This window comes from Leopardus geoffroyi, chromosome B3 (assembly GCF_018350155.1).
Source record: "Leopardus geoffroyi isolate Oge1 chromosome B3, O.geoffroyi_Oge1_pat1.0, whole genome shotgun sequence".
NCBI lineage: Eukaryota > Metazoa > Chordata > Mammalia > Carnivora > Felidae > Leopardus > Leopardus geoffroyi.
The window spans coordinates 34041415-34057296 of NC_059337.1; the positions used below are offsets into that span (position 1 = coordinate 34041415).

At 34.4% G+C, this 15882-nt stretch overlaps 1 protein-coding gene across 14 annotated transcripts in view; it reads left to right on the top strand.

Moving 5' to 3' along the window:
- The window catches only part of MYO9A (myosin IXA), a 284985-nt gene that overhangs the window by 187827 nt on the left and 81276 nt on the right, over nt 1-15882 (top strand). For all 14 annotated transcript variants that reach the window (XM_045449212.1, XM_045449210.1, XM_045449214.1 and 11 more), the window contains 5 exons: nt 3750-3862; nt 9628-9770; nt 12322-12545; nt 13058-13174; nt 14688-14876. In XM_045449212.1, the coding sequence (XP_045305168.1) occupies nt 3750-3862; nt 9628-9770; nt 12322-12545; nt 13058-13174; nt 14688-14876 (786 nt within the window). The remainder of the gene's footprint in view (nt 1-3749; nt 3863-9627; nt 9771-12321; nt 12546-13057; nt 13175-14687; nt 14877-15882) is intronic.

Sequence of the window (15882 nt, forward strand, 5' to 3'; positions counted from 1 at the left end):
TGACCTGGGCCGAAGTTGGACGCTCAACTAACTGAGCCACCCAGGCACCCCTAATTTACCATATTTTAATCTATTATTCTCCAGTTAGTCATTTATAAAAAATATTTTTTAATTCTCACCTGTTTTGGCACAACTATCAAATTATTCTGGTCTCTACCTTTCCTCTGTTTTTTAGGCTTTTACTTCTACTTTGTCAGAACATTTAATTTTACATATTCTTTCACTCTAGTGTCCATCTTTGTTTTTTGTCTTAGATTTATTAAATATCTGAAATGATCACATCAAATATTTTGCTGAAGTTTCCATATTTATCTCTTGATTGGTTGTAGCTCTGCTCCTAATACTTTACTCAGGAAGGCTCATAGCTCTGGAATTCCCTTGATATTTGAAGGGACATCTTGGCTACATATAAAATCCTTGATTCATACTTTACTTGATTTATACCTGAGGTTTTGAAAATGCTATTTTATTGTCTCACTTTGTTATTTTTGGAAGTCTGTTACCAGACTAACTCTCTTGCTGTTTCAAAGAGTTATTGGCTCTTTTTACTTGGAGACTTCCAGAATTTTTTTTCTTTATATCTAAAAGTTAGGATATGTCTTCAACTTCATCATCACAGGTGAGTTATCCCATATACCTGCAGGACTTGTATGTGTGTGTGTGTGTGCACGCATGTGTGTGTATAAATTCAGGTTTTGCCTTATTTTTGAAACACTTTCTTGGATTACAGTTTTAGATATTGTGTTCCATCCATTGTTTTGTTTTTCTTGTGTAGGGACCCCAATTACAAATGATTTTTTCTTCTTTTCTTGTCTTCCAACTCAACTACCTTCTCTTCTGACTCTTTTCACTCATTTCTTTATATCACTTTACATTCTTTATTATCTTTCTGCCTTTGTTCAGTCCCTTTTAAATTTGCATTTGTGTATTTTCTCCCTTGGGCATCTTCTAAGCTATTCTTTACTATCTTTTTATTTCTTTCCTGAGTTCATTTGACTCTTTTCACTTCTTCCTGGTTTTTCTAGGAAGGGGGGAGCTCATTTCTGTTTTTAATTTTTGAATTTCTGATTAATATGGTATTTCATATATGAAGTTATTAAATTCATTTTTGATTTACAGTTTTCTACTTCATGCTTGGTTTTGGTCAGTGGGAGATGGGTTAATCAACTGCAATGTTTTGGTTTTAATTTTCTTTGTTTTCTTATTGTAGCTTGTGTAGATTTTGTATGTCTTAATTTCTGCATGTTCATTTGGGATAGTTTATAAGTAATTTGATTTCAAGGGCTTCCTCTTCTGTCAGTGTAACAAAGAAAAATTTATTTTACAGGCAGCCTCTTTTGGGTCTGGTAGGTGTGTGAGTGCATGTGTGTGTGTGTGTGTGTGTGTGTGTGTGTATGTGTGTGGTGAAGGCATTGTTGTGTCTTTCATTTTTTACTTCTTTTTTGCCTTGCTAGATTCTAAATTTTACCCTTCTGCTTCTTTTCCTTTTCACTACTCAATCTCCAAAAGGCACCCCTTCCTTCTTTTTTACCTTCATTTTCCTCAGAAGCAGTGATTTTAAAAATATGTCACCTTGGTGGCACCTGGTGGCTCAGTTCGTTAAGCGTCCGACTTTGGCTCAGGTCGTGATCTCGTGGTTTGTGGGTTTGAACCCTGTGTCAGGCTCTGTGCTGACAGCTCAGAGCCTGGAACCTGCTTCGGATTCTCTCTCTCTCTCTCTCTCTCTCTCTCTCTCTTTTCTTTCTCTCTGCCCCTCCCTCACTCGTGCTCTGTCTCTCTTGCAAAAATAAACATTAAAAAAAAAAAAGTCACCTTGAATCCCATGCAGTTTTAAGTCCTTTCTTTTTAGTCAGTTCTCTGATCTCCTAGTGCTCAATATTTGTGTCAATTTTGAGTCACTATAGATGGATTGATTTTTTTTTTCCTCCTTGTCAGTCATATACTGTTATTTCTTTGCATGCCTAGAAATAGGCATTATTGGATGCTTGACATTGTGAGTTTTGTCTTACTGGGTGCTGAATACTTTTGTATTTAATTAATATTCTTGAGACTGTTCTTTCCAGTAATGTTCTAGAGCTTGGTTCTGGAAGCAATTTGTTCCTAAGCAATTAGGTCTTCCTTTTAAGATTTGTTAGTTACATTGTATTGAATATTGGAAATTTTCTAAAAGAGTAGCTTTCAGGTGCTCTCACTGCCAAAAAACAAACAATGTGAGGAGGTGATATGTTAATTAGTCTGACTGTAGTAATTTTAATATTTATATGTAAATTGAACTATGTTCTATACTTAATATACAATTTTTATTAAATAAAACAAAGATTTGTTAGGCTTAAACAGAGCAATAGTTCACTTAGGGCTCATTATTGACTATTGAGGCAAGATCCTCTGTGTACTTCACGCAGTGCCCTGGAAATCATAAAGTTGTGTATTCTGACTCTTGGGTACAGGCACTATTACTGGGATTTCATAGGTGTGGGATTCTATTTCCTTTAAACCTTTCAGGTGATCCTTTGCCTGGTCTTGGGTAGTTGTCTGACATAGAAGTATTGATTAGTACTCAGCTAAATAGTTTCTGAAGATCTCTAGAGTTCTTTATTTGTGCATCGCTTTCCTCTTTAGTACTCTGCCTTTTGGTCCCTAGTCAACCTTGGTCTCTCTGGACTTCAGCTTCATGTGTCCAACTCAGAGAGTCTGACAGGGTTCACCTGGATTCCCCCTCCCTGTGTAACAGCCTGGAAACTGTCTCAAGGCATTAGGCTGGGGAAAATGAAGACTTTACTTCCTTTGTTTCCCATCTCTCAGGGATAACTGTACATCATCTTGATAACTGCTGGTTCTTACTATTTTGTGGGAGTTTGTGTTTTGTTTTTGTTTTTGGTTGTTCAGACCTGTTTTATTTTTTATTTTTTTTTATTTTTTATTTTTTTTCAGATCTGTTTTAAAACAGGTCCCTGTTAATTCTTCTTGGCCAGAAGCAGAAGTCTGTTCTTTAAATTTTAGCAACCCATGTTATTTTCTATTTATGTTGATAAGGCCATAGTCAAGCAGACTAAAAGGCTAAAGAAAAGTACTATAATTATAGAAAAATGAAATACTAGGAAATGATTTGAATAGGTAACAAGAAATTTTCTCCTCCAAATTTTAAAGGGGCACATTGTAAACAAATGGAACAAAAATTGCTGATTGAAATTCAGGCCCCAGTTTGATAAAGCTATGTAAGTTGTTTGTATAGACCATAGTGGTGATAATGATCTTTAATTGTTTGGTCTTTGTTTTTGCTTTTGTTTTTTTTTCCTTCTAGATTTTTAAAATCCTTGACTGAGTATAATAAGAATCTATAATAGCAAGTTAGGCCATAATAATTATTAACTTATAGGGACAAATAAAAGGCATGAAAGACTGTACTTAGTATTCTAGATTTATCAGATCCTGGATCTTTTGTCTGTATCTTTAGTTGGCTTTGACTTCTTTCATACCTTTCCATTTGATATTCATTGTTAAGTTGTCAGAAAACATGAGCTGGTAGGTCCTATTCAGCATTTCACTGACCCAAGTTCTTTTTACTTCAGATTAGGAAGTTAATAGAGTTTTTACTAGGTTCTTTTATTTCAATGAATTGCTAAATAATATGAATGTATTTTTATATATTTTTCATAGATATAATTCTCAAATTCTATAACTTGAGTTTTAATTACAGTGCTGTTATAGTTACTTGGTTTTAAAGTCTTCCATATATGTAATTATTACAGACATCACAGCGATTTTCTTCAGTTGATGAAGAAACAAAGCTTCATAAGACTATGTCTCAAGGAGAGATTACAAAATTGGCAGTGAGGCAGAAGGCTTCAGATTCGGATATAAGGTATATACACCAAGTTAATAGGGGTGATATCATTTTATTTACTAATCAACTATAGTTTATACTTAGCCTCTTTTAAAAAGCATAGTTGATAGAGCAGCTAGTTTTGAAATTTATTTTTCAACAAATATTAAGTACTTACTATGTGACAGGCATCTGATAGTTCAGATTTACATGGTGAGCTTTATGTTTCTGTATGTTTAGTAGTGTGATTTGGACAAAGTCTTTAAATCATTATACAACTTGTGATTTTTTTGTTGTCAGAAAGGGAGATTAGACCAGATGAGAGTGACAGTATTTTCCAGCTTTGGATTTGGATTCTGTTCTCTGAGTTAAAGTGTTTTACAAACAGAACTGGAAAAGACTGTCAGGAAATAATTCTATTCCCTTTAAGAGAATATATGGAGTTCTTATTTGACAAGTAAATATCTTTGTCTCTTATTGTGTTATAGAAGGCAATTGGGCCTTCACTGAACACCTGAAGATTACATTGAAATCTTTCTGGTTCTTAGTCCTACTAAAGACCACTTCCTTAATGTCTATAGAGGCATAATCCAAGATAATGCAAATCCTGACCAGATTATGTTAGAGATCAAATTTTGGGAAAAAGATATACCATAATAGAAAGAACATATGGCTGGAGATAGCAGATTAAATATATAAATTTAATTTCTACTTCCTCCTCCAAAATTGTTAAAATGATAAAACCTGTGCAGGTCAAACAACAACAAACAATAAAACAATGAGAGACAACAATAGTAAAATTGTGGAATCCAAAAAGGAAATAGACAAATTTTAAATGTCTTAATAGAAGAAAGCTGAATCATAAACCAACTGGGTAGACCTGAGAAAGAAGCCTCTGGCTGACTGATCTTCCCCAATCATAGCAGAAAGCTGGAAATTTATTCTCTGGAAAGGATAAAATAGAAGATCTCTTTACTTGGAGTTCTCAGATACATTTGAGGACTGGGGTACATATTTGGAATAAGGAGATTTAATGAATGTTTACATACTGAATATTAAGATTCCACTCAGTTTCCACATTTCACATATCCCCTTGGCAAATCGTTCAAAAAGTCTTTGGGACATTTGTACAACTCCTAGGAAAGACCAGAGGTATTGGTATCAGAGGCTCGCCCTACAAAATGGACTAGCCAGATAACCATACAAGGAAGACCAGTTTGGAAGCTCCACCAATGCACACTAGAACTTCCAAATAGTGCTTTTTCTCAACCCTGTATTTTATCACTGCATTTGAAGAAACATCTTAATTTTTTTTTTTTTACATTTATTTATTTTTGAGAGAGAGAAACAGAGCACAAGTGGGGGAGGGGCAGAGAGAGAAGAAGACACAGAATCCTAAACAGGCTCCAGGCTCTGAGCTGTCAGCACAGAGCCCGACGCAGGGCTCAAAGTCACAAACTGCCAAATCATGACCTGAGCCAAAGTAGGACATTTAACCGACTGAGCCTCCCATGCACCCCTGAAGAAACATCTTATATTAAAGAAACTAAAACTAATGGATATAATACAACTTGGAAGAAATAAACTATGCAGGGGAAAGGGAACTTCAAGACAGACAAGTGAAACTAATCAGCAAACCTGCATAAATAAATATAACTGCATACATGGAACCAAACAAAGTGCATGAAAGACAAACATTCATTATTAAAAGAGCCTTTGAAAACTAAAAATATGATAACATAAAGAAAGAACTAGAATAGTTGGAAAGAAAGTTAAGGACATATCTCAGAAGGTTGAAGAAAAAGAGAAAGTAATGGAAGACACAAGAAAAGGTAAGAAAATTGCTTTGGACTGTAATCATCAAAACAATATGGTACTGGCTCAGGAACAGACACATAGGTCAGTGGAACAGATAGAGAACCCAGAAATGGACCCACAAATGTGTGGCCAACTAATCTTTGACAAAGCAAGAAAGAATATCCATTGGAAAAAAAGACAGTCTCTTGAGCAAATGGTGTTGAAAAAGCTGGACAGCAACATGGAGAAGAATGAACCTGGACCACTTTCATATCATACATACAAGAAAACTCAAAATTAGTGAAAAACCTAAACGTAAGACAGGAAGCCATCAAAACCCTAGAGGAGAAAACAGGCAACAACTTCTTTGACCTCGGCTGCAGCAACTTCTTACTTGACATGTTTCCAGAAGCAAGGGAAACAAAACAAAAATGAACTATTGGGACCTCCTTAACATAAAAGCTTGTGCATAGTGAAGGAAATAATCAACAAAACTAAAAGGCAACCTATGGAATGAAAGAAAGTACTTGCAAATGACATATGTGATAAAGGGTTAGTATCTAAAATATATAAAGAACGTATATAAAACTCAACACTCAAAAAATGAATAATCCAGTTAAAAAATGGACAGGAGACATGAATAGACATTTTTCCAAAGAAGACATCCAGATGGCTAACAGACACATGAAAACATGCTCAGCATCACGGATCATCAGGAAATACAAACTAAAGCTATAAGGAGATATCGTCTCACACCTGCCAGAATGGCTAAAATCAACAAGATAAGAAATAGCAGGTGTTGGTGAGGATGTAGAGAAGGGGGAACCCTTTTACACTGTTGGTGGGAATGCAAACTGGTGCAGCACTCTGGAAAACAGTATGAGGTTCATCTAAAACTTAAAAATAGAACTACCCTATGATCCAGCAATTGCAGTACTAGGTATTTACCTAAAGGATACAAAAATACTGATTCAAAAGGATACATGCACCCTGATATTAAAAAAAAAATTTTTTTTTTCAACGTTTATTTATTTTTGGGACAGAGAGAGACGGAGCATGAACGGGGGAGGGGCAGAGAGAGAGGGAGACACAGAATCGGAAACAGGCTCCAGGCTCTGAGCCATCAGCCCAGAGCCTGACGCGGGGCTCGAACTCACGGACCGCGAGATCGTGACCTGGCTGAAGTCGGACGCTTAACCGACTGCGCCACCCAGGCGCCCCTGATATTTAAAGCAACATAATCTACAATAGCCAAATTATGATAAATAGCTTAAGTGTCCATTGAAGATTAGATAAAGAAGATGTGGTATATATACACAATGGAATACTACTCAGCCATCAAAAAGAATGAAATCATGTCATTTGCAGCAATATGGATGGAGCTAGAGAGTACTGTGCTAAGTAAAATAAGTCAGAGAAAGACAAATATTGAATGATTTCATTCATATGTGAAATTTAAGAAACAAAACAAATGAGCAACAGGGAGAAAAAAAAAGGGAGACAGACTAAGAAACAGACTCTTAATTATAGAGAACAAACCAGTGGTTACCAAAGGGAAGGTGGGTGAGGAATGGGCGAAATAGGTGATGGGATTAAGGAGTGCACTTGTTGTGATAAACACTGGGTGTTATATGGAAGTGTTGAATCGCTGTATTGTACACCTGAAATGAATATTGCATTGTATGTTAACTGGACTTTAAATTAAAAAAAGAAAAGATAAGAACATAGAGCAGTTCAGAAGATCCAGTGACCCACATTAATAGGAAGTTCAGAAAGACTGAACAAAGAAAAGAGGACCAATCATTAATAAAGAAATTTAAATAAGTTTCATAGAACTGAAGGACATGGGTTTCTAGATTGATAGCACCCAATGATTGCCCAACATAATGGATGAAAACAGACCCTTACTAAAAGACATGTCATTGTAAAACAATAGGGACAAAAGGAATTTACATGATGATGAAAGTAGCTTTTCAAATGATGTTTGTACAAGTACTGAGGGAAACCATGCCAGATTAGAGCAGATTAGAAGGCTCTGGGAGAGATTTCTTAAAGAAATGGAGTACTTACTGTGTTTGAACATGTTGAAAAGAGATGTACACAACTAGGAAAGCATTTCGAAGTGAATTGTATGTGGATAAGTGAGGAAATGTAAAGCAAAACATTAACTCTAGAGAAAAAAATAGGTTATGCAGGGAATTACATGCCTTAGTTGTGAATATTATTTGTGTAATAAAAAGTGGCTGTTACTACAAGAAAATATTATATATTGAGCTAACTCAAATTGCCATTTGATTCTGTTGGGGGCATACCTGTCTGTGGAGAGTGTAGAACAGGAGTGTTGGAACATGCTTAATCATTACTTGTGGTCACCAGGATGGCAGCAATATAAGTATGGTAAATATTAAAAAGTTAAATCAATTCAAAAGGGTTGCCTCCAGGGATCAGAAAAGGAATGAGATAGCAGAAGGATGCTGTCCTTTGTAATAAGCCTTGTAGAACAACTTCTCTTTACAGTATATGGATGTGTAAGTTTAGTAATAAGCTTTAAAGAAAGGAACAAAAGAAAAAAGAATGTGGGTTTCAAAACCAGATAGACCTGTTTTTAACTTCCAGCTTCATCAGTCCTCTGAGCCTCAGTTTGCTCATGGGTAAAAAGTAAGGATAATAATAGCTATTTGTCATAGTAGTTGTGAAAATTAGGTATATTAAAAAGGCATATCATGCTTGACTCCTGGTAGATGCTTATATTTATTTTGATTGAATGAACATAAAAGGTAAAAAAAGAAAAAACAAAAAATGAATGCGCAAATAAGCTCTTGGGGTATGGGGTTAGGATACATGATGTATGGTCAGTAAATGTGCACTGTTATTATCCTACGGTTTTTTTTTTTTTTTAATTTATATGATAGGAGAAAGTATATAAGCAATAATAATGAGGCTTATGTATAAGCAATAAGAATAAGGTAGTATAACAATCAATATAGTTATGATTTTCAACTTCATTACTCACTGGCTGTGTAGTCTTGGGAAAGTTACCTAATGTTTAAGCCTCCAGTTTTTCACTTATAAAATGGTTTTTGTAGTTGAAAGTAAACTTGTTTTTATAATTAAATAAGGTAAGCCAGTGTAAGCACTTGTGCCTAGAGAAAAATAACAACTCAAATAAATGGTAGCATTTGTTAAATAATAGTATTGATAACTTCTACATATAAATCACATTAAAATATTTTTTATATAATGGTAAGTGGAAAGGTTTAAAATTGTATCTTCATTGGGGCACCTGGGTGACTCAGTCAGTTAAGCGTCTGACTTCAGCTCAGGTCATGATCTCACTGCTCATGGATTCAAGCCCCGAGTCTGTGCTGACAGCTCAGAGCCTGGATGGACCATGCTTTGGATTCTGTCTTCCTCTCTCTCTTGCCCCTCCCCTGCCCATGCTCTGTCTTTCTCTGTCTCAAAAAAAAAAAAAAAAAAAAAAAAAAAAAATTGTGTCTTCATCATGATTACAGTGGTGTAAAAATAAATGGGCATTCTTATGGATAAAGACTTGAAGGGAATTAACAAAAAAAACACCAAAAAACAAAAAAGGTAAACTGATACATTTTAGAGTGATGGGATACCAGTGAGTTTTTAAAAGGTATTTTCTTTGTTGTTGTTTATCTGCTAAATCCAAGCTGGAAGGAGGACAAGACTGAAAAGATACCAGTTTAGGAATCAGAAAACTTTAGTTAGATTTCTAGTTTTACTGCTTTGTAGCCATTTCATTTTCAGGAATTATTTAACATCTCTGGGTTTTATTATTTCCTGTATTCAAGATGAGGAAACTATCTCCCTTCCAGAAGAAGTTTAAATGTGAAATTGAAGGTTAAATATGATTAAACTTAAGTGTGAAGGTTATATGAAGTCATACACATGAAAGGTTTATATGGGTTAAAGTGATATACAGATATTATCACTGCAACATACTAATTTCTTTCCATTTTTACCTTTATTTTTAAAAATAGACCTCAGAGAGCTAAGATGAGATTCTGGGCCAAAGGGAGACAAGGGGAGAAGAAGACTACCCGAGTGAAACCTGCCACCCAACCAGAGGTGTCAGCATTCTTTGCTGGCTCAGATATGATTCCAGCTCATCAGTTTCCAGATGGTAAAAACAGATAGAGGGTGGAGATTGTCTTTCTAATTTTCTACTCTTTCTGAGACTTCACTGTTCCTGTTGGTCAGATATTCTATGAGATAGGACCAGGATTGTTAAATCCTTCCTTAACTTTATAAAATTACATTGTACCTATAATAGAAGTTCCAAGGAAGTGTACAAAACGGTGAAGTAACAACTTCAAGAATGATGGTGAATCTTCGGTTAGCCTCCGTTTTCTACAGTGTAAAAATTTAGCTGATATTCATTCACTTAACAAATTTGTGTTTTAGTAAAAATTAAGATAATAGCAGCTAATATTTGAGTGCTTACCATATGCAAGGCACTGTACTAAGGATGTTGTATGTATTAACTCAGTTGATCCTCACAATTTTTTGAGGTTGGTATAATTATTATTCCCAATTTATAGATGAGAAAGCTGAGGCACAGAGAAGTTATTTGCTGATACACATATTGTAGTTGGCAGAGCTGAGATTTGAATTTAGGTAGCCTAGCTCCAGGGGCTAAACCCCTGTGCTATATGTTAAGTATGTACTATACTGTCAGTGTCTCGGACCTTATAAATGTAGCTGTTATTTTAACATTTTGGACATCAGTCACAACACACTTGGAAGTACCCAACAGTGAGTTCATCTGTTGAGAAAACTGGACTTTCTAAATGCTAGAATTACTAACTTTCCAAGGATTCCAGTAATTCCAGCATTAGATGATTATGCCATTTCCCCCCAAGCCTTTGCTCAAGCACGTGTGAGAGTTTTTAATCATTATGTAAAAATGCCAGCTATCTTCAGCAATGATGGGCTATATACCAGAGATGAGTGTGTGGTAATGAGTGGATGAAATACCAGTGGGTAAGCAAAATATCAGGATTGAATAAAACAGAAAGTGGATCTAGGAAGAAAGTTATTATCTCTAAAGGAAAGATAGAGCAGACCCAGTTAAAATAAGTAGACAAAACTTCTCATATCTAGGGTAAGATAAAGGGACAAGGAGAAAAGATCATCAGGTTTCACATAGGAATGGATGAGCCCAAGCAGAGGCAGTTGTGCATCAGGGGAAAAAATGGTAGAGCTGTAGTTAGAGCCCTAAATGAATACTACAAGTTCAGTTTGGAAATTTGGGAAATTCTTACCATTACATTACTAAGAGGATCTCTTTCCTATATCTTATCTGGTTTATAGTAATCATTCTAAATTTTTCATTCTTCACAGCTCTATTCTCAATGGCTAATTCTCAGAAAGGAAGCATAAGGCTCTTTAGTTGATGCATATATTATTAGCAGGCTTCACTGTGTGTTGCTCCTTAAGGATATGTATATAAAAATTAAAATTGTAGCTTTTTACTCATCTTTGGGTAGCAATTTATTAAGGTAGCCCTTGTTTTTAATACTGAAATAGTATTATAATTTCTATAGTAATCATTATTTTATTTAAGAAAGATATTGACTTTGCTAAATGAAATAATTAGATACTTATATGTTTAGGTTATATAATGGAATTAAAGTCAATTGATACTAATTTGCACATACATATATCCTATATCTTTATAACTTTTATTGTAGTGCCATATCCTAGATTGGGTTTGCCTTTCTGCTTGAAGTGGCATTTAGCATGTAGGAGGCTAGTTTTTTCCTTCATTATCAGAATTAGCTTTTAGAAGGAATGAGGACATACTATTGGATAGGTGAATATGTGTCAGGGAAACAAACTGAAATGTGAAATGAGAAGGGGACAACATTCTTATCAAGCCCCAGGTGGGGCTTTGGCAAACCCAGTATAGTTCCGGATTGTGATGGACTTACATGGAATCTAATTTCGCTGTTGTAAATAGTTATTAAGAAGATTTGTTGGGCCTTCCAATATTATATACAAATCTAATGCATTCCAGGAGATTTCTCAGAGAATTCTAGGAATCCTAGGATTCCTGAGAAATTTAGTTATTTGGGAGATATGTAAGACAGTCGTAAATACTAAAGAGACCAGGGAGAAATGAGCCAGTTGACTTACCTGGCTCCCTAGACAGGTTGCCAGGCTAACACCAGATAATATAACTGGAACATTTATGGCTTTAGACCCTTGTAATGAAATAATAATTAACGAATTTCACTGGTTTGCTGGACTCATATATAGCTGAATGTTCATTCAAACTAATATAGTAAAACTATGACTGGGTTAACAGCATGTAATGTGCCAGGGTGATTACATCGTCTTTTTTTTTCTTTGGGACTGTGGTATCTGATTCCAGGCTTCGGTTCTACCAGACCCCTCTATCCAGGTTTTTGGTATCAGACCTTAGCCCCTTGGGAGACATGGTGGCATTTCCTTTCGAAAAGTGATAATTTTAAAATACATTTTCTGTACAAATATGCAGTCTGGATTTATTGCTTAATTGCCTAACCTCAGACATTAATGTTACTTGGCTTTTCAGATACTTACATATGTTTCCTTCAGTGACTTACTGAAGGAAGTTAAACTTAGAAGAATATGGAGATTTCAATATTTTCACTAAAAAATTTTTTTTGGATACTTATCTTGAATTGTAGAATTAGTTCAGTATCACTCGACACCTCCTTTGAGCCCAGACTTGCCTGGTAGTTGCCGGAAGGAGTTCAAAGAGAACAAAGAACCTTCTCCAAAGGCAAAGCGGAAGCGAAGCGTGAAGATCAGCAATGTGGCTTTGGAATCTGTGCACTGGCAAAATGACTCTGTCCAGATCATAGCAAGTGTCAGTGATTTAAAAAGTATGGATGAATTTCTTCTGAAAAAGGTACACTCTGCATGCTGAGTTAAGCCCCTGATTGGTTTTGACTATGGAATATGTGTATATATCAGATATGGTCCTTATAGATCAAAGTTATATATGCTTCAGTAAGTTAGATGGTCTTTTCTTTATCAAAAGGTAAAAATAATAGGATATACATTACTCAGACTGGGTGGACAGGATTTAAGGTTTTATGCTTTAATATTGACTTCCATTTTACTATAACTGTCCCATTATATTCCATTGTAAAGGTGAGACATGTCATTGCATACTTGGAGTTTTTTCTCAGGTGACAGAACAATAGAATAATACAGTGTTAGAAGGATCTTAGAAATCATCTAGTAGTAATAAAACATTTGCTTTCTAGTCATGATTTTACCTGGGACCCATAATAGCAGGAGCTTGCACTTTCAGAACCATCAGGACCATCATTGTTGAAGAACCAATCAATATCACTATTGTGTTCACCTGTTTTTAATTAGTTGATTATATGCAAAAACTCTTTCTGTGGCCTCCAGATGAATGACCTAGATAATGAAGACAGCAAGAAAGACACATTAGTGGATGTTGTATTTAAAAAAGCCCTAAAAGAATTTCGGCAGAATATCTTCAGCTTTTATTCATCTGCCTTGGCGGTAAGTTGGACTGTGTTAGGAGATACTCAGTAGTTCAACATATGAAAATTTGGCAATGCTGTAGAAGATCATACAGAAGCTGTGTTCAATGAGAGATTTCTCAAATTCTTTGTCTTTGTTTTAGGAATAGGTAGGGAAAAGCATACCTATGGGTCTTAGATTAATACCTTCCTTCAATTTCCTTAAGTAGGTTTTTTTTCCCCTCTTAAGATATTGAATCTTCTTAAGATGATGAATTCAAATATTCTAGATGTGATTCTGTGGCTCTCTACTATTTTGACTTCTCATAATCCTTTTAGCTCTAGCTTTAGCTTTTAATTTTCACATGTGTGGAATTATATATTTTCCCCAGTGGAATTAGAGCATTTATGTTTGCTGATTTATATATATCAGTTTATTTCACTTTCAGATTTACATTATAATTTTATGTGATATTGGTTATGTTTTAGAAAATTTATTTTCATGCTAAAGTATATAATAATTCTTTGATCTCTACAATCTATGAATTCTCACATTGTATAAATAATTGTATTTAATCATTTTTCTTTGTTCAATCTGTAATTTATTATGAAAAGAGAAACCAGAACTTTCTTGTGTACCCTCTACTTTTTCTTTCTCAATATAAGAATTTTTGATATTTTAGAAACCTCAACCATGCAGTCTGAGAGAATAGGAATTTCAAGACCATAGTAAGAGTAGTAATCAGGCTATGGCAAATGACTAGGTTTGGGTGGAGACAACATTGGCCGTATTTTTCTAATCCTGCTCAACTGCTTATTATGCTCATGTCTTTCTCTGCTTCATACCTGTATTTCCTAGATTAGGGACTCAGGGTTGTTGCTCCAGTGCACTTAAATTACATATGAAGAACCAAAATTATAAAGCAGAGCTTAATAGTGGTTTTCTAACCCTAGATCAAAAGTGTTCAACTTATTTTGAGGAAGTGAAGGAGAAACAAATTCTAAATGTATTTAACACTTTTTGGTCATTTAAAGCCCCTTTCTTCTCATAAAGATTCCAGACCTTATTTAAATAAAAAAGTTAATTCCATGTAGATTTCTGTGCATGTAACACAATGTTAGTCAGGGCATATCACTCTTTGGAAAAATAAAATAAAAGTTACCTAATGTATCATTAGACAAGGATTCAAGTATTCATTCTTTCAATTTTAGAGTGGAACTATCCAAACAAGGTTCATCTTTGAAGCAATGGGTAATTAAAAGGGATGCAAATAATCTTTATAACTACATATAGTTTATTGGAGAGTTTCCAGGACTTTTTCAGATTGTTATATTGTTTAAATTGTTAGGTATTTGACTCAAATTTAGTAGGTTTTATTTGGCAGACATTCCAAGTAGAAGAGTTTACAAATACCACATGAGTTCATGGGCATGCCCATTAGAAAGGATCCTAATCTTTATTCTAAGCACTACCTAATACAAGTTCAGTCAACTTCTATATTTATAGAATTTCTTTATAAAACCTTAACATTTCTTCTCTTATTGCTTATTAGGTAGATGATGGGAAAAGCATACGGTATAAAGACCTCTACGCACTATTTGAACAGATTCTGGAAAAGACCATGAGACTTGAGCAGCGTGATTGGAGGGAATCTCCAGTCAGAGTTTGGGTTAACACTTTTAAAGTGTTTTTAGATGAATATATGAATGAATTCAAGACTTTGGATTGTATACCCACAAAGGTAAATATAATATGTTTTGATTTCTAAAAAGGATTCAGTTAAGAATTTTTAACAGTCTGTTTGAAACAGTGTTTGAGAAGAACATTACAGGAAACATGTCAACTTAGCACTGCTTTAGATTCAGCAAACTTAATTCTGTCTTGTAAGTTTATCAAGCCATTTTATCTAAATCTTCTGCAATTAATATATTCTTTGCTTAGTTACGATATAATATGTGTCCTCAAAATTATACCTTCTACTTTGATAGAGTTCACTACATGAATTTCCTTTTGAAAAGTCATGGTTAAAGATGTGATTCATTGTATCATTTGATGGCCTTTATGTAAGGAACCACAGATTATATTTCTTCTTAAATTAGGTTTTGAGAGGATGTGTGTTGCTAGAAATCTATATAACAGTTAATAGTAACATTTATTTATTGAATTCCAGGAATTGTACTAGGAGTTTGATATTTAATTCTTGTTTCAGTCCTATTAAATAACTATTATGAAATCCCTATTGCAGAAAAGATAGCAAGCTTAGACAAAGTTATCAGTGTTTCATTTTAGTAACCCAGCTGAAATAAATAGGTCTCTAATTATTAGATATCAGGAATATTATTAATCCTTTTTATTGATGGGGCCTTATTTTCAGTTATTCTAGTTTATATGTGTGTAGATTTATAAGCCATTTTAACTCATTTTTGAAGTAGTCAGGTATAAGTAATACCTTGACAGTTCTTCTCTTCTAGGTCAAGGTTAACTTTATATTATGCAGAAGATTTTTAGTAGGCTTATACTGCCTTTGTTTATAATTTTAAAGGTTAGGTTTAGATTGCTCTATACTGTAATTATCAGGAAATGTCATATATTAAAGAGCTTTCCATATCCCTTGTGATACCTTTTTATATTTAACTCTGAGATGGAGAGTTTTTTAGAGACAAAATATGGAAAGTACAATCTTAAAAGTTAATAATCATTCAGTTAATGATTAAAATAAAATTATTTAAATTAATATGGAGTGGCTT